This window comes from Trachurus japonicus, chromosome 13 (assembly GCF_045865225.1).
Source record: "Trachurus japonicus isolate A0001 chromosome 13, Traja_1.0".
NCBI classification, from domain to species: domain Eukaryota; kingdom Metazoa; phylum Chordata; class Actinopteri; order Carangiformes; family Carangidae; genus Trachurus; species Trachurus japonicus.
Genome location: NC_140919.1, coordinates 7,490,275 through 7,515,210, shown reverse-complemented (window position 1 = coordinate 7,515,210; position 24,936 = coordinate 7,490,275). Strand labels below are relative to the sequence as shown.

The 24,936-nt window shown below is 43.0% G+C and overlaps 1 protein-coding gene across 1 annotated transcript; it reads left to right on the top strand.

Moving 5' to 3' along the window:
- Positions 1-24,713, top strand: tbx4 (T-box transcription factor 4). The gene is made up of 8 exons (XM_085794754.1): positions 1-184; positions 783-877; positions 14,287-14,406; positions 15,945-16,092; positions 21,721-21,873; positions 22,445-22,533; positions 22,638-22,873; positions 23,643-24,713. The coding sequence occupies exons 1-8, from the start codon at positions 35-37 to the stop codon at positions 24,305-24,307; spliced, it is 1,656 nt and encodes a 551-aa protein (XP_085650880.1). The 5' UTR covers positions 1-34; the 3' UTR covers positions 24,308-24,713.
- The last annotated feature ends 223 nt before the right edge of the window (positions 24,714-24,936 follow it).

Here is a 24,936-nt window from a genome sequence, read left to right as displayed (position 1 = left end):
GCTGAGTATTCTGTCTGTAATCCTGCAGAGAAGGATGCTGCAGGAGAAGGCTTCAGCTGTGACGGATGAATGTCTGAGCCGCGTCCAGGCCGGCGTGGAGACAGATCTCCGTCCGGCAGACCGCTCACGGATGGGCCTGTCCACCGCTTCCGCCCTGCCACCCAGCTCCAGTGAGCCTGACCAGGTACACACACACACACACACACACACACACACACACACACACTCTCTCTCAAGGTACAGTATTATATAGAGCTATGAAGGAGTGGAATGCCCTTCCGAATTATGTTATACAACAAAGAAACATGGTTAGTTTTAAAATGAAACTAAGAGATTATTATTTTGATCGCAATTTTGACCATTAGTAGCCTATATTTGTAAATTGGGTCTTGGTATCCTTGTTGTGTAGTGATTCAATGTAGGAGCAGGTAACATATGTTAAGTGTTTGTCTTGGATGTTTTGTTTTGTATGTGTATGTATTGAGTATGTGTTTTCTGTATGTATTTTTTTGTTTTATGTATTAATGTGTTGTGTGTTAATGGTTTGTTTGTCATTTATTATGATGAAAAGACCCCAGGAAGAACAGCTGCTGCTGACTGCTTAAAATTACAAATAAACCAATCAATCGTTTGTTAAAATGCAACAAAAAGCATAAACAGTGGTAGCTCTAGCTCGTTACTAGTGTGTTTTAGAAGCAGATACTTGACTTTAACTGGACTCGGTGGTGGTTTAACACGTTGACGTCCGTCCGTCTGTCCGTCCGTCTGTTTCTCCTCCTCAGAGCATCGAGAACATCAAGGTGGTTCTTCACGAGCGGGAGCTGTGGAAGAAGTTCCACGAGGCCGGCACCGAGATGATCATTACCAAAGCAGGCAGGTGAGTAAAAGCTGCTCATCTGTCAATCAAACAACAAACACACACAAAGACACAAAATCACTGGTTGAAAATGTCATCTTCATTTTTTACTTTCTAATCTAAAAACATTTTTAAAAAGTATTTAAAATGATATGTGTAAGTCCATTATTAAAACTGACCTTCAGTGGTGAGACCTACTGAAGTAAAAACACCACACTGTAAAAAATGTATCTGTTACAAATACAAGACGTGTATAATATTATTTTTACCCAATACAAAAGTTGATAAATGAGGAAAAATGCAGTCTATAATTTTATATTCTACATTATTATTGAATATTTCCATTCATTTATTTCCATATAAGGAGAGTATTTCTAAATATTTGTTGTCAGGGTTTTTCGTCTATAGAAAATCACAATCAGATAAACACAGTGGATGAAGTGAAAGTAACAGTAAGGTAACAGAAAATTTTAAGTAGTGCATAGGCCTACTTTCACATTTTACTTCATATACGGTAACTTACTAATGAGGTCATTCACTTCTCTTTTCCTCTTTAAAATTGGACCAAGTTCAACGTTTGTCTAAATAACATTTAAACTAATATTTATTTATGTATCAATTATTTAAACATGACAAAAACAGATGTAAATGGGGATGAGTGATGAGGGTGTTGGTCGGTTTGATCGGGGGGACGAGGACATCCAGCAGCAGTCGTCCCTGAGAGAACCCAGACAGACCGTAGCTACAGGGGAAAAAACAAAAAAAAACTTTATCAATTACAAATGATGTTTGAGGTTTTTTTTCCCTGAGAGAAAACAGGAAACTTGTGTTTTTGTTAGATGTTGTCACGGATGGTGTTAAACATGGTTCATGTTCCACACGACACACACACACACACACACAAAAAGAAAAAACTACAGTGAAAGTGATAAAACGAGTTCATTATGCAAAAACGAGCAGCGTCCCTCTCTCTCTGTCCGTCCGTGACCATCTGTTTAGACAGCTAATAGTAACATATAGCCGTTATAACTTTTCAGGAAGAGACACGACGTTCCTGCAGCGGTAATTGAAAACACAAATGACTGCTGGGCTTGTTGGATTTAATGCGACCCGAGGATTAGATAGTGAGGCCTCTGGACATTAACCAGAGAATGAGTACACTCTCAAACCGACCTCCGCCTCTCGTTCCTCATGGGATGGGGTTTTTTTTTTTCTTCTCTTTTTCTTTTTTTCTTTCCAGTAAAAAAATGTAAAAGGTCACCACATTTTTTCTTTAATGCTGCATAACTGTGAGAGATGGGCTTTCCCTTGTCCAGCTGATAAAGTGGGCTCTCAATCCTTAAAGCCCTTTGAAGGGCTGTGCAGTGGTGGAGCTGAATGTGCAGCTGTGCTGGGAACCTGTCTGCCTTCACCTCCGCTCACTCGCTGCTCGCTGCTCGCTCCGTCCGAGGCTGAGACGCTGCTGCTGCTGCTGCTGAAGGTCACAAACACCGGCTTCACCCTGCACACACAGAACCAGCTCTCTGCACTGTAATAAACCATATCAAAACCGGACCTGAATTATTCACGTGTGCTATGAATAGTGCATGTGGAGCTACTCAGGCTTGTTATCGTGCCAGCAGATATTTGGTAATGTTGACATCTGTTATGGCAGACAGAGCACGTTGTAGCGGCAACCTCGTAAAAAAAAACACACAGCGCAACACGGTGTTAAATCAGAGCGGTTTGGACTCCTCAGTCAATGCATTAACTCTGACTGTCCAATAAGATGTCAAATATTAATATTAATCACTGATCAGACGAGGAAATGCCCCCAATTATCATTAGCTATCTATTGAGGTCAGGTTTTCTCAGATGTTGCTAAATACTATTAGCTTCATTGTTTTACAGAAAAACGTATTATTAAAATAACAGAAGTCAACCTATTAAAAAAAATACTTAATTATTGATTCAACCCAATCGCAAAAATGACATAAAAAGGGAAAATTCCTGCACAGACGAAGCAAAAAAACAACAACAAAACATGTACGCTAACAAATTTAAAAGTGGGCTAAAAACACTAGTTAGTTATAGGATGCTAACTTTGAAAACATACTGTTGTGTTAATGCTTTAAGGCTGCATGCTAATTATTTGCTAATAAGCACTAAATGCAAAGTGAGGCTGGTGGTATGTTATTAGGCCAGAACTGAATGCTAATGCTAATGCTAATGCTAGCATCACAACGTGTCCTCAGTGGTAATGAAAACACACTGATTACAGCTGCCATAATGTTAACCAAATGTTAGCATGCTAACTTTTGCTAATAGGTTTGTAGGACTGAATCCTACTCTAGGGTGACCAAACGTCCTCTGTTGCCCGGACATGTCCACTTTTTACGTCCTATCCAGGGTGTCCGGAGGGGGGGAGGCGGGGGGTTGGGGGGATCATACATTCATGAAAATGTCCAGTTTTCATTGTTTTTCATGGGACCTACTTAAATGACTGGCGCATTGCACAGAATACTACGGTATGGCACTTCAGACATCGGAGCAGCGTTGCCTCTGCTCTCAAAATGCCGAAGCGCAAGTGTAGCTGTAGCTAGGCACGGGGCGATGTTCTGTCCATTTCTGCTACTTGTCGAGAACTGCTACTTTGTGGTTTGTGATGTGCTTAGTGGATTTTCCAAGTTTCATTTCCACGCCCATATTTTTTTGAAACTGTGTTGCGGCTCGTCAGTCCACGCTGTTGTTAACGGTTGTCGTTGTGGTTGAGGTGTTTTTGTTTGAGTATTTTGAAATATGCTACCCTCTGAAATAAATGTCATTACACTTTTTGTATATGGAGAAGAAAACACTTATAGGCTACCTTTATTTGATATACAGAGGTAGAATATCATTATTTTTTGATAGGGTAGCTTGAATCGAGATAGACCTATTGGTTTATGCAGCATTTTTTTTAAATAGACCTACCTGACAGTCGTGTTTATCTGTGATCTACCTGCTGAGCCTTTGAAACAGCTTTTTGTTGGTTTAAAATGACCACGATAGCGTTGATCATTTCCGTTAGCCTTTCTATGATGTTTTCCATTATCTGTTAGCATCAAGCTAGCGGACTTTATTTTTAGTTTGTGGTAATGACAGTGATGCTGGCTGTGCTGAGAGTGCTTTTAATAGTTTGTGTCATTCAGGGAGGCAGAATATCGTTCGCGTGATCCTTGGCAGCGTCGTTACGTTGACGCGTGTGGGGTTCAGTTGATGAAACCCCATAAAAACCCCAAAATTTGAAACCGAATCCTAGGTAGACTGCAGAAACTCACACATCTTAACAAGAATATTTGTCTCATTTCTAGTCAAAACAAATCTCATTCTACTTAAAATAAGACTCATCACATTAAAAGCAGCTTGTTTTTAAACACTTTTTACTTCTTTCAAGCAGATTTTCACTTGAAATTAGTGGAAAAATCTGATAGTGGAGCAAGTTTTTTTTTCTTATTACAAACACAAAAAACTTTCTTTCACTGGCAGATTTTTCTACTTATTTCAAGTGAAAATGAGTTTGAAACAAGTGAAAATGATCTAAAAACAAGTTCATTTTTAGGTGATGAGTCTTATTTTAAGTGGAAAGAGATTAGTTTTGACTAGAAATGAGACATTTTGACAAGAAATAAGACAAATATTCTCGGAAAGATGTTGAGTTTTTGCAGTGTACATCAATCCACCAATAAAGAGGCTATAACGGAGCATGATTGATTTAAAAAAAAAAAGTACAAATATCTAAAAAGAAGCCGTGAAGCTGTATGAAGATGTCACAGCGATCTGTCCAATAGCTGTCGACGACTCATGTTGAGGACTCTTCACCTTGATGTGTTTAGCTTCAGCTCAGATATGTCACGTCCTGTAAGTGGCTCAGAGACATTTTGTCCATGAAACAGCGGCGAGAGCAGCAGCTGCCGAGCCGAGCTGAGCTGAGCCGAGCTGAGCTGCCTGGACGTGATGGATCAGTGTCAGGCAGTGTGGGCCGTCCACACTCTGTCTCCTTTATCAGTGAGAAACTGAATACAACCTCTGGTTTCATCCATCAGCCCAGCGGCGGCAGCAACATGTGTAAATGTTTCTAACTCATGGCTTTGTGTGTTTTTTTTTCTACATCAGAGACACATTTATAACGAAGAGGTGCTGCTCTGTAGTTGCTGACCTCTCCGGCCCACGATCCTTTCAAATTAAAGGGATGGTTCACCCAAAATTGAAATTTCACTTATTATCTATTCACCCTCATCATGTGGACTAAGGGCTGGGAGAAGTTTCAGAGTCCTCCGTGGCTTCCCTGAGTTACAGGGGGTCTCGGCGTAGCAGTGCATGTCCATATAACGGTTGCAAATGGATACCAACTGTCTTCGTAACAAAAAGACACACCAAAAAACATCCAAATACCTCCATGCTGCTCCTATGTAATGTCCGTCTTGTATTGAAGCCCCAAAATGCGAAATTGTCTCACAACAAATTAAATAAGTCTATATTTCAAGCTTGTTTTGTAGCGAACTGGGACGAACTGGGAAGAGGACAGACCCTGGTTCGTCCAAATTTGACGAACCGGGAAGACGAGCTTGCGCTACAAACAAGCTTGAAATATAGACTTATTTAATTTTTTTCAGGACAATTTCGCATTTCGGGGCTTCAATACAAGACGGACATTACATACGAGCAGCATGGAGGTATTTGGATGTTTTTTGGTGTGTCTTTTTGTTACGAAGACAGTTGGTATCCATATGCAACCGTTATACTCAGAGAAGCCACAGATCCGTAACTCTGAAATTTCAATTTTGGGTGAACTATCACTTTAAACACTTTTCTTTCTTCGCAATCCCTCATCAACAAGTTTTATGCAGTTTTTTTATAATTAGAAGAACTCATTGCTGCCTAGAAGATCATTTATCTAAACGTTCCTATCTTTATTTAACCTCAGACCGATAACTATCCGATTCCTGCAGCATGTTCCAATGCACAGCTGTTACTAACAATGTGGAGGTGTTGCATTCAATGTCCTGGCAGTTCGCCCGTACACATGACTGGTACGAATGACGGCTGCAGTTACAGTCTCAGTCTCAGGCCCAGACTGTAAACCGACCAGGAAGGTGGAAGGTGATGCAGGATGTCTGGGAGGATGAGTTTGAGCGACTGTTGCGCTGCTCTGTGTGGGTGGAACTGAAGGGGTCAAAGGTCATCGGGAGGGATGGAGGGGTGGAGGGGTGGGGGAGGAAGGGGGGAGTGTGAAAACCAAGTGGAGTGATGGTTGTGTGGGTTGTACAGGGAGCTGAGAGAGTGAAGGTAAAGTGGACGTTTCATATCCTTGTCACAATGTTAAGTGTTATCAGCGTTATTGTAAATAAACATCCCATGATGAACGGACCGACTGTCGCTTAAAACCACAGACGACGACAGACACACACGTCCTTAAACACAGACGTTTCCTCTCCATAATAAAAGACATCAAAGAAAGAACAGGTTTAATCACAGTCAAAATAGTTTAAAATATTTAACTGAATTAAAGACGGTTCTGAAATCTTTACATCTACAGCTGTAAAACTACATAAAACAGTAAAGTTGAGTCACTGCTGACACGATAGTTTGTGTTGCTCGTTGTGGAGTAGAGACGCCCCAGTTGACCGGCGGCCACCGATCATTAGGCTACTGGTGGATTTTAATTAAAAGTCTGTGATGGTTAGATGGGAATTAATGCTTCCAGTCAGCTAGCACCTTTAAAAAAACAATCAGCATGTGGTCAATACTCTCCATGACCAACTTTTAATATTATCATCATTGAAAATGCAGCTGCAGCCCTGTCACAATAAAAGGCATTTAAAGCCCAAAAGATATACTGTATATAAAGAAAGGAAAGGCAGCTGTGAGAACATGAGATCACATTATCCAATTTTAGCCTCCCTTCATTGGCTGCCTTTATATTTATATAATCATCTTGATAATGTTCCTGCAATGCAGCCAAATATGATTGATATCAGAGGTAGAACTGTCACAATTACTTTTTAATCGCCTGATTGCCATTATTTTTGCGTAATGGTTAAAATGGTTTCCATTCATCTGTATAAAAACAGCTGGATGAAACCAACAGATAGACCAACAATCATATCTCCTTCACTGATTCCTCGTTGTTTACCACCGTTTTCCTCTTTTAATCATCATGTTGTGCCCCCATCTCTTTCTTCTGCTGGTTAAATGAGTGGAGCCACAAACTGTTGATCTGGAGGAGCTTCATTTCTAATATTCGATGAGCATCTAATGGCATTAGCATCATGGATTTAGCTGCAAAGACAATAAATGTCTCTTCTTTTTCATCAGGTCTGTGTGTATTATTAAACTATGTTCAGGCTTATATACTGATATACTATACTGATATATACTATCATAGTGGCATAAAATGATCAGAAAGAGACAATTAAATCCATAATTCAAATTATTTGTACGGCAATAAATCAACCTGGCCTACTCAAAGATGATCAGTAATAGTAGGGATGTAACGATAAAGAAAATTTGACATCTCGATTATAGTGACCGAATTATCAAGGTTATTTATCAGGAAACTGATTCAGTGCAAGTTTAAATTAAAACTTAAACTACCTTTGAAACTAATTGAAAACCTCACAGCTCCTCATACATGTATCAGTAAACAATGGGAGTAGGCTCTGCCATATCATGTGAGAGAAATTAATTAAATGAAGTTTGGATTCAGGAAAAAATGCTGTCTCAAAACGACAAACGCTGCCCGGCAGCAACTTTCTTCCAGCTGCTCTGCAGACAGGACAGGTGTCTTCAGCCAGCTGTCCTTCTGCGTCTTGTCCAATCCAAAATACGCCCATATACTTATGACTTTTCTTTTTTCTTTCCGCCTTGTTTTCGATCTAGATTCCTACGTCACAAGCTACGTTATGCGTACTGAGTCTGAGTCTGCATGGGGAGACTTGGGTGAGGCTGTTATTACATATCCCGATAATTATCCATTGAGATAATGTGATTACAGAGATTGACCGTCATACCGGTCATCGTTACATCACTAGATAGCAACTTCCCTCGTTGTGAGATCTGCTGGTGTGCAGGGGACAGTATCAATAAAGCCTGGTTGGTCAATAATATTTTAAATTGATAAGGTATTCATATAATTTGCAGCAGCCTGATTAAAGGGACAACGAGGAGTTTTGGAAAAGCGAAGCGTTTTCACACTACATTTATGAGCCTCCGCACCGTGAAATTCTTTGACCGGCGCAAGACAGACTCATGTTTTCATTCATCAAGAATTAAAGTCAGAGGTTGGAAGACGATCACATACCGTCGTAGTTCCCACCATAAATGGCGATTCTGCGGCGTTATTCTCATGACTCGCCACGAAACCGAAAGTAAAGAAACGCTGGTCGGCTCGCCCAGCATTTCCACCACCACTAATAATAACAAAATAACCATAGAGACAAGACGATATATTTATAGAAAATGGACCCATTAACAAGTGGTAACGTAGATTCATCCACATTAATATCAGACTTTTTTATTGTCGCAGAATTTTTCGTTCTGCCGATGGAGAAACTCCTCGTTGTCCCTTTAAAGCAGACGGGGGAGGGGGTGGAAACTGGCAGTCTCCTTCTTCAACATGTAGAAAGAAAAAAAAAAAGTTAATAAAGTGTTTGATGTTAAAAAGAAGAACAGTCTGGGGTCCGGTGTGGTAACATGTGGGGTTGGGGGGTTGGGGGTTGGTGTCGGTCAGTGCAGAGGTGGCAGGGGAGGAGATACAGATGCTGTCACCCAGGGGATCCCACATCTCCCCCAACACCAAGCAGCCAGCAGCAGCGCGGCTCGGCTCGGCCCGCTCCCAGGCTGCACCTCCGAGCCCCGAGCCGAGTCTGGACGACTTGTTATTGTGAGTGTCATTGTCCAGGCGTAATCCTCCCTCTTCAAAGAGCCGCCGCTGCTCTTCCCTCACGCTCTCCCTCTGTATACAGCCCGTCAAGACCACGGCGGCAGCAGCAGCAGCAGCAGCAGCCGTGGACCCTTGATAAGAGGAATCCGGCGCCCACAATAGGCCCAGTCTGCTGGGTCGTAGCGCTTCATCATCCAACCCCCCTCCCCTCCTCCCCTCCCCTCCCCAAACCCCATACACTCTGACGCTCCTTTTGATCTCACTGTGGTACTGGAGATTCCCAGAGAGGGAATGGATCACTGCAGGGCCTAAACATGTGGGAACGTTAAGAGAAACAGCTGGCACAGAAACACACACACACCCTGACACTGATATCATACACACACTCTCCACCTTCCATTTCTCATGCTCCCCTTAAACTAACTCACTCAGCCACACCGCCACATGCGTTTATATGTGTGTGTGTATATATAATATTACATACATCTTTGCTCGTCGGACTGAATTTAATCTAAATGTCTGACTCATCCAGCTGCTGAAGGCACTCGTCTTTACTTTCACTTTAGGTCCAGTTGCAGCTCCATGTGGTTCAGGTCAGGACTGGAGCAGGAGTGGGATCAAGTTGTGTTTTGTTTTTGTTTGGTGTTTAGCTCTTTAATTCTTTCTACCTCTGACGAGTATGAAGAGGTTACATGCTGTCATTCCAACATCCCACCACTCCGACATACCGCCATTCCGACATACCATTGTCCCGCCATTCCTACAAGGCTTTCAATCTAAGGAAATGTGCGTTACTCAACAGGTGACTCCCTCCTACTTACCTGGACTCTCTCTATCTCTCTGGCCTGTCTAGCCTCTACCTGGTCTCTTTTACTAAACTTAACCAACTCCTTTCATCACTTCCTAAGCCCAACCAGTGCAAAATCCTTTGGGGAAAAAATACGCTATTAAAGGAACTGTCGGAAAGGCAAGATGTTTAAAAAAAAGAAAAGAATACCGTCATTCCGAGTATACTGTAGGAGGCAGGAATTGTCAGAATGATGGGATGTTTGATAGAAAATGAAGTGTTGCCATTTAGACAATTAGAGGCCTATGTCGGACTGGTGGAATGTCGGAATGGCGGTTGCCTCCCGGATGAGGAGTAAAAGCCTATAGACTCCACCTGACCCCTGATCCAGGACCAGTGAGCTCTGATGGGAGGGTGATGCAAACAACAAAAATCACCTGAGATTTCAGATTTATTTATTGTTTTTAAATGGGAACAGTACATATTGATGGACATTGACATGTAAATATGTGGGATTGTAGCCAAGTGGCTAATTTCCATCCCCATTCCCCAGTCCCATTGGCAGGTTGATGTTAGACATAAAAAAAAAACAATGACGATAAAAAGTACAAGAGGCAGGACTAGGACAACAAAACACCTTGACATCTTACACAAAACATATATGAACGACATACATGAACCACCAGTTAACTGACCAAAGACAGTTAAAAGAGTGGGTAAGGGGACCGAAAGATTACTGAGAAGTTATAAAGTGCTACAGTGCTAGTTAAAGTGCTATGTGCTAAAGTGCTGTTTGCTAAAGTGACGAGTGCAAAATTGAATTTAATTGAATTGCACGATGCCCCAATAAAGTGCAGGATCGACTTAAATTGCACTATCCCATAGCACACGATTGCAGATGTGTGTCCAATATATCCATAGATCCAACATTGTTTGTGAAATACAGTTTCCTCATGCACGGTTTGCTTCAGGGCTGCAAAAAATAAAATTTAATGCAAGCTCAACATGCGATGTAGATATTCCACTTAGCTCGACTCGACTCGGTTTAGGTCCTTTTCCGTCACAGCCGAGTTCTTCATAGTTCTTGAGGTCGTCATAACACGGCAGCTATGGTCGCCTCGTCTCGCTCCCTCTTTTCGATCCTCTCATTAGCTCCAAACTCAGTTGTCTGCATCTTGTCGTCGGACCACGGTGTGGTTTTCCACACAGCAGTCATTTAACTCGCATGAAAGATCAACAGTCTCAGTACAGATCAGTGGGCGCTGTTGCCGTCGTGTTTTTAAAAATAGCAGGTTTGATCCTCGTGTTGGACGCCATGCTCACGTCTCTTCCAGTGATGAACTATCGGCTCGGCTCGCTTTGAACTTCAGAAAAGGTCCAGAAAAGTACCAGATACTCGGTCTTAGTGGAAAAACAAAAAAGCAAAACAAAAAAATGAGTCACATCAAGTAGCACTAGTGGAAAAGGGCCAAAGGTGTGCAGCTCTAATTAGCTTGTAGTTGAGTAGAGTGACACATTACGATGTATTAACTTCAATAAAAGTGGATGTTTGTGGTTTTAAAAAGAAGCATCATAAAGTTGAAGAAAGAGCAGAATTTTGACTCATATTTAGGATTTTCAGAATAAAACCAGAGCAGAAACAGGATGCAGATTATGGACTGGTGTTGCCCATCTCTCCCTGCTTCTGTCAGAACCACCTCAAGACCTGGAGAGTCCTGTCTGTGATCAGATACTCGGTGTTGGACTCTATTAGATGTGCTTCCTCAGTGAGCAGCAGCAGCAGCAGCAGCAGCAGCAGCAGAAGAGGTTGTCACAGTCCCATTACAGGAATGCCAGGGCCACATGTGTTGACACAGGCCTCCATCTGCTGAGTCTGAACGGTGTGAGAGGAGCAGAGGTCTGTTTTGAATGTTCCTCTGGGATTAACCCATCTCTCAGTGAGGATGATACCGGGACTGATCTCTCCTAATGATTGGATTTGAAGCCTAAGAGAGCGATTTGAATTACCTGCCCTCAATCCCTCTCCTCTCTCTCTCTCCTCTCTCTCTCTCTCTCTCTCTCTCTCTGTCTCTCTGTCTGTCTGTCTGTCTGTCTGTCTTCTGTGAGCGAGTATTTACAGTAACATGATCAGATGGTGTCCAGCATCGTGAGCCTTTGAAGAGCGGCATCTGAACCAAACAAAACCTATGGAGATAGAAGGGTTGGTGGGGTTGACGCCACCGTCCCAGAGAGCATGCGAGGCTGTGTGCTCCATTGTTTGAACACGTTGCCATGGGCAGCGCCCCGCGGATAAACTGCAGGCCTTTTTGACCGAAAGCCCTCTGGAGCAGCGACGAGTCTAAACTGTTGCTCAATCCGGGGCGCCATTAAAAACCACTTAGGGCTTTATAAGGAGGCGCAGAGCCCTTTGTGAAATTTCCTTCAGTGCAGATGGGGATGAAAGAGCAGAGGTCAGTTTTATGGCTGCTGCCGCCGCTGTTACATTGGCATATTCTGTCTTTTAGTCTCCCGGCATTTAGAAGATAAAAGACATGAGAGCAGCACAGCCTTGAAAACAGGATTGTGCAGTTCCTTTGAAGAACAAGACTGGGGTAAATTTACTAGCATTAGAGACATCACAATGAGATCAATACCATCTAAAATCCTACATTGATGCTACTGGTGCCCTCTCCAGTTCTTTAGTCTGGCTGGTGGTTTATTGTGTTATTGTTCCTGTACTTTGGATGGTTTAGGTTAGTATGAGATGGTTTCAGTCCTCTATAGGGAAGGGAGGTCACGATTATGGATTTTCTTGGTGTGATTATTGTCAGAGAAATAATTACGGTATTACAATTATCACGATTATTCTGCATTAATTAACGCAACGTTAAGTTAATGCTTTAACTTGTCATGTTTCACTGAAAGCCAAAACCATAATACCACTACACAGTTGCAAACGACACACAAACATTTGAATTCCTATATTCAATGTTACATTAGGTAAATTAATATTAATATCATTTAACCCAGTTACGGTGCATTTAACTTTACTCTGGCTCTTACTCTGTGACGGTATTGAGGAATCTTTGATTAATTTACTGTGGCGTTTAATACCATGATTAATCGTGAAAACAAGTAATCGTTACATCCATACTAGGTCTGGGTTTTAAGAAATCAATTTTCCAATCCAGGTTCAAGTTCAGGTTCATTTATTTAGCACAAAAAAAAGCGTATAACGCTGCGCAAGGAGGGAATGAAGTCCTAGCTAACCACCCCTCGCTCTATATTTGAAAGATCCGATATCAATTCATAAAATCCGTAGGTCGATCTTTTTAAGTATGCCATTTACTGTTGGTTAGTCTAGTGTGATTGCACAAATTGCGGACTAACTGGACGAGATCATAGAGCAGAGTTTGGTTGTGTCTACTCACATGCTGAAATGTGCACATTGATTGCAGCACCCATGACCGTACTGAAGAGTTGCACTGTTTCTTGTGCATTAACGTAACTGCTTTTGGGTCGATTTCCAGTGTAAACATTAATATTTTCAGTAACGCACCAGGTTAGAGTTCCATCTTTGTAGTTCTGTGAAAATCTCTTTCATGACCAAGTCAAATTGGTATTAAATCTAAAATATCTCTAAATGAATCAGTATTGCATCGAATGGGGACCTTGTCGATCGAATAGATTGAGTAAATCAGTATCATACCCAGCCCTAATCCCTTCTCCAGGGGAAAATACCTGCAGGAAGTCGAGTTGTTACCGAGCCAGAAATGTGAAGTGTTGTTTTGACAGCGAGGACAACAGCAAGAGAAGCTCTGGCAGCTGGGTCCGGTCCTGTAATGTGCTTAGTGGAGTTATCAGGTAAAGGGCATTTCAGGTTTCAGAGAAGCCAGCTTCTCACCCTCCTCGTGTCTCAGTCCCTTGATCTGTACGGGCCCTCGCTCATCCCCCGGCCTCTTAAGAGCATCAGTCAGTGAGCTAATCGGATCTGCGTCTGCACTATCCGTGACGACGCTACACTTATCCTACACGCACAACTGTCTTTACCGGCCCACAGGACCCCGTCTTAAGAAGATAATCGGTGCAGATCTTTGATACCAGCAGATGCCCGTTACACACTAAACTTGACAATAGTTTCAGTTTTTATCCCTGGTGATCCCAAATTATATTAAATGTATTCATCATCATTTCTGTTAGATTTGACTCATTGCTATGGTCTGATGGCTGTCTAAGGAGCTTGAGGTCACCCCGACCTTGATGTTTGACCTCCAAAGATCTAATCAGCTCATCCTGGAGTCCATGTTTGAGAGCTATCACATCCGTGAGAAAGGAACAGGACAGGCCAAAAACAATAAAACATTATAACTATCAATACAGATAATTATCGGCCTGATATTGGCTGATAATCATCGGCCAAAATACACAGATTAGTCCGATAATTACATTTTTTGCTCATTTTGAGTCCATTTGCCACCTGAGTTGATCTGGAACAATAAATGTTGATTTTTGAACTGCTCTTATTTTTGTTGTGATCGCAGCAGTGATGTCAGTTATATTATTCAGTTAAGTCGGAGGCAGAGCTATAATGTTAAATTCATCTTTACTCACTACATCTTAGTCTTTCTTAATCTCAGGTGTGTAGATAAAAAATGTCATCAGTTATCGGTATCAGTGGGAAAAAAAAACACAAACTACTGTTTGTGGATAAGAACTTTTTTTTTTTGTCAAGCTAATCAACATAAAAACTGGATCCTTCCACAGGAGGATGTTTCCCAGCTACAAGGTCAAAGTGAACGGGATGAACCCGAAGACCAAGTACATCCTGCTGATCGACATCGTCCCGGCCGACGACCACCGCTACAAGTTCTGTGACAACAAGTGGTGAGTCTGTGCCGCTGTTTTCAAAGTTCTCACTATCTACAGTTGGGTTTATGTTATGGAAGAGGCATGGTGTAGATTTGGTCAGGGTTTAAACACCTGGTAGAAGATGGAAGGGAAGTTACTGTTAGTAAAAAAGATGATTGTGGGAAAAGTGGGAAACTGCTGTGGATGTCTTTTCCGTCTATCTCCAGAACGCCAAATGATAGCGAGGTAATTCTTTTTTTTTATTGAAAGCGGGACACTTTAGCCTTTACTAAGACCAAGACATGGGCCTCATATGGAAGGAGAAAGTTTGTGCACTGCAGGAAACAAGACAAAAAAGCCAATGCTGCCAATGGAAAGGTCAGGACTGTGATGTAGTTCTTATTGCAGACTGTTTTCAGGCGAGTGGGGCTATTTTGTAAATAATGTAAATACGATTTTTTTTAAATCATAATTACAGCCCTTATTCTTTTTCCACTAATCCCCAAGACCTCAAAGAACAGTTATATAGAGTCTAAAAAGAAGTTTATAATAATATTCTGTGTGTTTCCAACAAAGATATAAGTGAAGTTTATTGTTCGATTTTTACTTTCCTTTCTTTTTCTACATCATATGACACCACTACAGAAAGACTATTCTGTTACTTGAGGCTGCGGTTTTACAAGCATTAATAATAATACACAAGGAGACGAGGGAAATGCAGAAGAAAATGCCACAGACTCTGAAGAGTTAAAGTCCCTGGTTCACTTTGAGTCCGTTTGCAGGGAAACTTAAGTCAGGAAGTTTAGACTCCAAGTGAGACGGGCTCTGGCCTAACGACGTGGCACCAGAAGGGATCATTGTTTGAGTGTACGCTGTGTGTCACTGTGGCAGGTAAATCCCTGAGCTGTAAGGTCACCAGATCTAGGGCCTGAGAGCGTGATGAACCGATGTTCTGCTTCCATGATGGAACGTCACATGACGCTTCAGTAAATAAGATGCACTTCTATGGCCGTAGCTCCCTGTGTTTATCAAAGATGCACAGGGTTTAGATTTAATCCCAAAAAGGACGGAGAGGCTGGAGCACACCTGTCACAACCTGTCACAGCAGAGGAGAGGAGAGCTTCATGTCTGCAGCTGGACCTGGACCTGTATCTGCAGCACAACAACTGTACAACTTGTATGGGATGAAAATTAAAAAAAAAAAATAGTGCCAGGAAAAGCTGAGAGGTTTCTGTAAAGTCTGCAGCAGACTGAGAGCAGGGATTTTTTTTTTTACAGCCACTTGTTTCTGGCCTTGTGGCATGGCCTGCAGTTCTGCTGGGCTCTGGTGTTCCTCACCAACACCTTGGAGAAGTGTAATTAGTAACGATGTTTTAGCCGAGGCCACGCCCTCCAGTCTGAGAGGGATTTAATACCGTGAAGGGCATGGGAGCAGGGGAGCTCTAATCCTGGAAAAGGAGACCCTGAAAAACTGCATGCCACTGGCTCTGGAAGGCAGCGACATATAAAAAAAAGAAAACGGTTACAAACACAAATCAGTTTGCTGCACATGTGTCTCTCTCTCTGTGTTTCAGGATGGTGGCTGGGAAGGCAGAGCCGGCCATGCCTGGTCGACTCTACGTGCACCCAGACTCTCCAGCTACAGGAGCTCACTGGATGAGGCAACTCATATCGTTCCAGAAACTCAAGCTCACCAACAACCACCTGGACCCGTTTGGACACGTGAGTATTATCAACACAGACCCTCAACTTTATATTCTACGTTCAATAATGTTCAATAAACCTAAATGAATATGAAAATGACTCTAGCTCCAACTCAGTGAACCTATACAGTGACAATGTTGACAACTACTGCCATGTTTCAGACTTTAGCAGCTAAACTGGTGGCTAAAAGATTAGATTAGATTGAACTTTATTCATCCCAAAAGACATGTTTATGCCAGGTTGCTACAAAAGGAAAAGGAAAATATACAATACCAGTGCAAAAAGGAACAGCCTAAACATAATTTAAATACAGTGCAATATGAACCTGTCAGAATAATGACTGAAGATATATTCAAGATCAGGAATTGTGGATAAAAAGTAGTTAAAGAGTTAAAACTGCCTCCAAAATACAGAGAAATCTGTTGTGATTGTTGGGTGAAATCTTGAGTTCAGTGTTTTCTGAGTTCACTGTGACCACTGGACCACCAATATCTGACTAATTCGTCCTCAAATCCAGTTGGAAATTCCTTGAGGTGGTAGACGTTGTGTCCGTGAGAAAGGGATGAATGTGCAGATAAACAGCTCCAACTGTGGTGAAGATCTTACTGATATTATAAAGTGAATAAACCCGTCGTCTTTATCAATATAATCAGGTCTCTAAGGGTGAAAGACCTTTTGTACTTCTTCTTAACTCCCAATAAATATGAGATTTCACAAGACGATGAAAAACAACCATGTGTGTGTGTGTGTGTGAAAAACACAGCTGATGTCAAATATAAATTAATAAATAACAGAAATCGTGATGCCGTTTTTCCACAAGCAGATTTCTGCAAGGAGGAGGAAGAAAGTGAGGGACTGCATAGTAGAGAATGGAGGGAAAGAGAAGGAGAGGCAGAGGGAGGTGAAGAGTGTGACTGTGGCAGCGCTCCCCAGGGGGAACTCTGGGATAACTTGTCTGAAGCCATCCCATCAATGGGCGGGCTCATTAGGTTCATAACCTCTCAGATCAGTGGCGGGGCCTGCTGTCAGCTTGAGTTGAGTGCCTGGCCAGTGATAAGGGCTCGTAATGAGAACAGAGCCAGTTAGAGGCCAAGCAGAGCCCCGATGACGCCCAGACCAGGAGGTGTGTGGAGGGCCAGAGCTCCTCAAAGGGGAAGGGGAATGGGAAGGGGAAGGGGGGACGGAGGGAGTGGGACTCACATCCAGGACTAATTATCTTCATTTACACACTCTGTTGTAAATGACAAATTTTAAAGACCCAGTATGTAACTTATTTGCCTTTTTATTATCAAAAATCAAATATTGCTTTCATATATACGTATTTCACTGAAGTCAGGGCTCCAGACTAACCTTTTTTACTAGGAGCACAGTGGCCCCTAACCTAAAATTTTAGGAGCACAAGCAGAAAATGCAGGGGTGCTCACCACTTAAATCAACTTAGTAAGCAAATATTCACATTTCCTTTTCATTCATGATCCTCACATACATTGTTCATTGTACATAATAGTCGCCCCTTTCACATTTCACCTGTGTTAACAAAAAATGGCAAATTTACTGGTGCAAGAAGAGCACAAATGTATTTGCATTGTCTCAAAATTTAGGGGCAAAATGCTCCCAATTAGGGGCAGTCTGGAGCCCTGGAAGTGGAATCACAGCCGCATCCAAATGAAAGCTTTCTGGTTCCTTAGAATGAGTTGTTACAAGTCGTTACAAATACATAAGTGGGCGACGCACCGAACCGAGGCGGCCATGTTGCATCGTGACCGTAGGTAACCACGGAAACTGAGCGGAGCTGTGGGCTCGGCCTGTTAAAACTGTCACCACTGTGTAGTGTGAGGAAGGACGGAGGCACTGGTGTTGCATTCAGGTGCAGTCAGGCAGACGGCCGTCGGCAAACCGACCGGATGTCATTTTACTCCACAAGAGAAAGACGGTGAAACAATACCACATCACCATGACAACATATCGTCAGGCCTGTATTGTTTTGCCTCGTGCTGGCAGACCACTTGTTTACATAGACGCTTGTTTATCCTGTTACATGCAGCGTCTGTTGTCTGTCTGACGTCTGCCCCATTTCACGTGAATGCAACATCACAAATACGTTCAGATATGCAACCGCACCGCTAGATGGGGGGAACTCCTACATACTATACCTTTAAGCACGGTTCTCAGTCTTTGTTTGACCTAGAGAGGGAGAGTTCAGAGCAAATCAACAGGTTCATTTTCTCTGACTTGTAAAACTCCTGTTATGGTGCTTTTCTTCTGTGTGCTAATGAGTGTGTTCAACAGAGACCTCTATGTATAAAGTGTTCTCCCTCTGTAAATGCACCAATCACATCAGTACTACTACAAACTATCTGCTGTTTACTGATGGCAAACAGATGTCAGTAACCTGGGAGAGATTTCCTACTGTTGTAGCCAGTTGTTTGGTTGCGTAGTTCTTGTTCCTGTTGGTTGCACGGTTGTTTGCTTTGTTCTAATTGTGCGTCTTCTGTTGTATGTGAATATGTTGTTCTGGTTTGAAATAAATGATGGATTATGGATAACAGTCAGGAGACACACACAGGAGTCACTGATACTGATCAATAACCAGCGCTGCACAATTTTAGAAATCGAAATTGAAATGGCCAATATCCAAATCGCAGTAGCTGGTTCTGCTGCTGCAGAGACTCCCCAGACTAGACGTCAAAAATCACATCATTATCATTTTTTATTTTATTTTATTTCCAGTGAAAATAAAAAAATATTACGAGTAAAATCACAACGACAGCTAAAATGATCTTGATAGGAATCTGTAGGGGTGAGGAGGTGAGGATGGGTGTGCAGGATATTCAACATGCATGCAAGAGACATCCCATCATAGTTTAGTGTTACCTAACCCCAGCCAGACCTGAACCACAGCTATTCTCCTTAACTATAATCATTACCCATGGTGCACAGGGAGTGCTGGGAAAGATCTGTTTTTTTTGCAAGAATAGTCCAACACTGACGTTCTTTGTCTGCTCATTATGTGCCGGTATGGTAATAAAATAATAGTTATTGTGCTTTCAAGAGGAAGCATACATCAGTCAGGGCTCCTGCTGTCTGGATGTTTCTATATCGCGGCAGATGAAAGCAGCAGATGCCTTTAGCTGGTCGGCGATCTTAAAGAAGGCTTCCCCTCCCTGATAAGTGCGCTCAGTTCAGTTCAGACAGTCACCCAAGAGTCTCCAGTATCACCCTCAGACGGCAGCCAGACAGCAGAGCACACAAAGGTCAACGGAGAGCCCGCGGTGAACCGACCAATGGCTTATCTCTCGTCTCCGGCTCTGCCTCGGCAACAGGAGCACGTGAGCGCCGAGGCCGTTCAACCTGAGCCTAGCTACCCGCTCCCCCCGCGCCCTCCTCAACCTCTCAAGCCTCTCGTTGGGAGCCCCCTGGAGGAGAAGGCTTCTCAAGAGAGCGTCTGGCAACCGAGGAGGAGGGGGAGCCGAGGTGCAGGGCTTTGACGCTGATCGGCCCTGACAGAGCTGGACTAGTGATGACCCCGCCGTTGTGTTGCTAACGCTCCACTGGGCACAGCGCCGCACGGCCGGGCTGCGCCGAGCGGCGGAGCGACCTGCGAGCCACCCAAACAACCGTAAACACCGAGCGCGCTCAACACATGCTACCTGCTACCGCCGCCGACGCACAACACGTCAACAAGTGTGTTGTCGGGAGACGATGAAAGACGCAGGCAAACACTCCACTGAGCTAATTGATGCTAACGAGTTTGCACTTGAAAAGGCTCAACTTCAACGAGGAATTCAGCGGAGAGGGCGGATGTAAGGGGCTGAGCGCGCTCAAACAGATGATTCACCTGATCAAGCAACTATACGCGTCTAACACCATTATCTCAAGAAAAAGGATGTAAACACACTCATTAAAGAGTCGTTACACATTTTATGATACAATGAGGGAGGTGCACTGGAAATATAGCGTCTATAAAAACTCCCACAGCAAAGCGTTGTGGGCTGTCACAGCCCCGATGCATGAAGGGGGAATAATAGTTTACAGTTCACAGCAGTATTGAGTTCTGCTTACACGCATGGTTGAATATGTTTAGAGTAAAAGAAGCAGTGTGCTATTAAGTCAGATACCCATCTGAATGTAAGCAATAACTGATTATACGGGGAAGTAAAAGCAGTTTATGATCGCACAATTGATTGTATGTAAGGCCCAAGAAGGAATATCTTCTACAAGAGATATGGATTGACCCTGTATCTGATCTGTATAGGTCCTCAAATCGTCAAAAAATATCATTTTATTTGCGTGTAATCTTCACATATCCATGTATAACTGATGTGAAAATAAAGATACAATGGCTGTAAAGCGGCTGAGATGGAAAAACAACAGAGAAAGTGAAGACAGTCCCTCACTCAGAAACATAAAACAATAAATAAATTAAAAGGAATAATACGATGATGTGATATTAAACATTCAAATACAAACACCATGTTAAATCTATTCTTAATTACACTGCTCTAGCTTATGTTTAATAATGATTATGATCAGATGTTAGACAGATGTGCTCAGTCTCTGTGTTGCAGCTGCCTAGGCTTAAAAGAATGAAGAGAGCTCTTACAACGGTCAAGTTTGATAAATAGTTTTTACTCTCATGTTTGTTAGTAGCAGTGAAAGTTAAAGAAGTATTATTTTCTGTTGGTAAACATTAAAAAAATACAAGTTTATTCAATGTAAACTGGCTGCAAAAACTGTAAAAATCAGTGTACAGCAGCCGATGAACTGTTACATGTAAGAAATAGTGTTGTAGATAACAGACCTCCCACAGCCTCAGAGACACAGCTGCAACTAATACAAGTAATTACTGGTAGATGTAGGTGTGCCAGTTAGCCTGCATTGACAATAATGTGGTCTATTGTCACTGCGTGCTCATTAGCTAACCATGGGCAATGGGCAAGATTAACTTTTATCCACTATTAGTTTTATTGGCAGCAGCTGTGTTTTCCATGTGAGTGGGAGAAAGAGAAGAAAGTTGTTGTTAGGGTGCAGCTCGGTTTTCATGACTTTTAGCACCAAGCAGCCTCTCACCTCATGTGACACCATCATCATGTCATGTAACACCATTCAACATCGACAAGTGTCACTAACTCATATCAGAGGCTCAGTGCAGCAAATAAATATTAATAATATTAAATTAATTCAAAGTATGGATACATGTTTATCCATTTGAGACTATTAATTTGAAAAATCCCATTATTCTACTATTTTCCAAGATGTCCCCCAGAGTTCAATGCAATTGTATGTGTTTTCTGATCTACAATTGTAAATGCCAATTAAATATCAAATATATTTCTGCAGGACCTTTAATTTGTAAAGAAAATATAGATTAACTGACCAAGTTTTTCTTTTTGTGTTGTCAAAATATATGATTTGACAATGTGACAATGGAAAGTGGGTAAATATACTCTAGAGAAATGTCAGCCATCTTGGAGATGGAGGCCATGTTGATTGATTGATTTTTTGAGTAGGTAGCACATTTTAGCAAAAGAATAATGACCAGTGTGGATTCATGTGAAGTCAAATACTTGAACACATTTGAAAGATTTCCTTTGAGTTATCTATTAAATCAGTGTAACACTGTTTATTATCTGACCTCCTCTGCAGATCATCCTGAACTCTATGCACAAGTACCAGCCCAGGCTACACATCGTCAAAGCCGACGAGAACAACGCCTTTGGATCCAAGAACACCGCCTACTGCACCCACGTGTTCCATGAGACGGCCTTCATCTCCGTCACCTCGTATCAAAACCACAAGGTACAGCAACGATCAGCGACACAGAAGAAGTCGTAGTTTTACCAACAGGAAACCATCTAGTAACAGTTGTTGTTGGAGAGTTTGAGGTTGTTTCAGGTTCCAGATGAAAGCGAAATGAAACAAAAACCTGAGCCTGTTCATGCAGCTGTTGTAACGTTTATCTAACACACTCTTTTAATAACGGCTGCTTGTTCTTTTGCTGTGTGCTTACTGGCACAACACCTAACCGTAACACTGACAGCTCCAGCTCCATGCAGCATCCAGCTGTATGAACTATAGTGTCAAAGACATGGTCTAAGAGCTGAACCCCAACCTTCCTGTCCACTAGAGCTCCAAAATTAATTGCAATATGGCCAAGTGCAATACCCAAATTGCACAATGTCCAATAAATGCCAAACGAGTCAGGGGTTGTTGGGTACAAGCCTGGACAGTAATCACTCCAACTGGAATCATTACTAATATTGCAATATCTTCCAAAATGATCATAATATGATATTTGTTTTTTGGACATGGAGCTTGAGGTTGACAACATGTACCTTTCCCTGTGGTGTACCAAATGCATTCTCCACAGATCACTCAGCTGAAAATAGAAAACAACCCATTTGCCAAAGGATTTCGAGGTAGTGAAGAAGGAGATCTGCGCGTTTCCAGACTACAGGGGTACGTTAACACCTGGACAGGAACCAGGAAAGTCCAACTGGTCCTACAGAACCATTATCTCACAAGCTTCTGTTTCTTCTCTACTCCTTCAACTGGTTTTATAGGAAAGAATATCCCGTGATCTCGAAGAACATGGTCCGTCAAAGGCTCCTGTCCTCACACGGTCACCTTGCAGGGAAGCTCGGAGCAGGAGTCCTAACAGGGCACCCCCAAGTCCTGTCATCTTATCAGTACGAGACCGGGGTCCCTTTGTCTAACTCGGACCCCCAGGATGCGATCTCCAACCACTTCCCCCAGAGCAGAGACCCCAGTCTTCTGTACCACTGCTTCAAACACAGAGGTATGTTCTCAGCCACTGTCCACTCCCTGTTATTCTTCTTTTAAAGGGATAGTTCACCCAAAATTGATCTTTCACTCATTATCTCCTCACCCTCATGTGGACTAAGGGCTGGGAGAAGTTTCAGAGTCCTCCGTGGCTTCTCTGAGTTACAGGGGGTCTCGGCATAGCAGTGCATGTCCATATGACGGTTGCAAATGGATACCAACTATCTTCGTAACAAAAAGACACACCAAAAAACATCCAAATACCTCCATGCTGCTCATATGTAATGTCCATCTTGTATTGAAGCCCCGAAATGCGAAATTGTCCCGAAAAAAATGAAATAAGTCTATTTTTCAAGTTTGTTTTGTAGCGGAAGCTCCTCTTCCCGGTTCATCCAAATTTGACGAACCAGGAAGAGGAGCTTCGAGAAGCTTCCGCTATAAAACAAGCTTGAAATATAGACTTATTTAATTTTTTCGGGACAATTTCGCATTTCGGGGCTTCAATACAAGACGGACATTATGTACGAGCAGCATGGAGGTATTTGGATGTTTTTTGGTGTGTCTTTTTGTTACGAAGACAGTTGGTATCCATTTGCAACCGTTATATGGACATGCACTGCTGCGCCGAGACCCCCTGTAACTTAGAGAAGCCACGGAGGACTCTGAAACTTCTCCCAGCCCTTAGTCCACATGAGGGGGAGTAGATAATGAGTGAAATTTTAATTTTGGGTGAACTATCCCAACTTAAAGTAATTAATAAACAAAATAACCTTGTCTCTCTGCAGATAACGCACGACACCTGGAGCTGGGATGTAAGCGTCCATACCTGGAGACCTCGTCTGCAGGCTCAGAGGAGCATTACTTCCGCTCGGCCCCGTCCTACGAGTCGTCCCTGCTGTCTCACCCTTACTGCGCCGAGGCCATCAGCTCTAGAGAGGCCTGCATGTACGGCAGCATGGAGACAGAGTCTGCATCAGGGGCGGGGGACGGAGACGACCTGACCAACTCCCCATCCATCAATTGCAACATGTGGGCTACGATGCAGCCGTACCCTCGCTACAGCGTGGAGGGCGTCCCGTACCAGCCCTTCGCGGCTCACTTCACCAACGCCGCCGGGGTCACGCCCGTGGTCCCACACCCCACGTCCTCCATGGTGTCGAGGTCTCAGGCCGACTTGGGCGCCGTCTACAACTCTGCTTCGGTGCAGCGCGGTCTTCCCGTCATAGCTCCTCCGTCCTCCTCGTCTTCATCGTGTTCGCCAACCGTCCCGGGGTCCAGAGAGAGGTCGGGCCATCCGTCCCTGTACCACAAGAAGCCCGGCTCGCCGCTCCGGCCTCACAGAGATTTCTCAGCCTATCCCCCGACACAAGGCGCTATATCCATCCGGGATCCGTCCTATCAGTACCAAGTGGGGCTGAGCGGTGCTGGGACTCACTGGACTGACAGCTAATGTGGACCACTGGAAGAAACCAGTTCTGTCCGATCTGCGAGTCTGAAGTGAATCAAGGTTTCTGTTCCGTTGCGGGCTGGTAACGAACTACAGTCATAATCAAGGCCAAATTGCACTCCAACGGCATTTACTTCCATGAACCTTCTGTGACGTACAGGACTGTGTCTGGTCAACGATGGCTCAGTTCCTCCTGTGTTGAATACGTCCTATAAACCCATGATCAGATACAGTACAGTGGTTTTCTCACACTTGGATACTAAGCATAGGTCTGTCAGAGGGAGCATTTAGCTTGTGTGCCAATAACTTGTAACAGGACGTTTCCCAATAGTCTTGGCTTGGCTTGGAAACCTGAGGCAACAACAAGGATCAACTTTTGAAAGAGATCAGGGGGAAAATGATCAGATACTGTTCCCTTTTTTTTTAGGGGGGCTATACTTAGATACATGAGCCCTCCAAGAAAAACAGACTTACCTCTTCATGCAGCGAACAAAATCAGCGAACGAAATCAACCCATGAGGCTGCCATATTCTGTATTGTTCTTCTCAACAAAGACAATAGAAAGATGAGAACCACGATGTATCAGTCCATCTCTCAACACTTTCTGTCAAAATAAAGGTTCACTGCTTTCC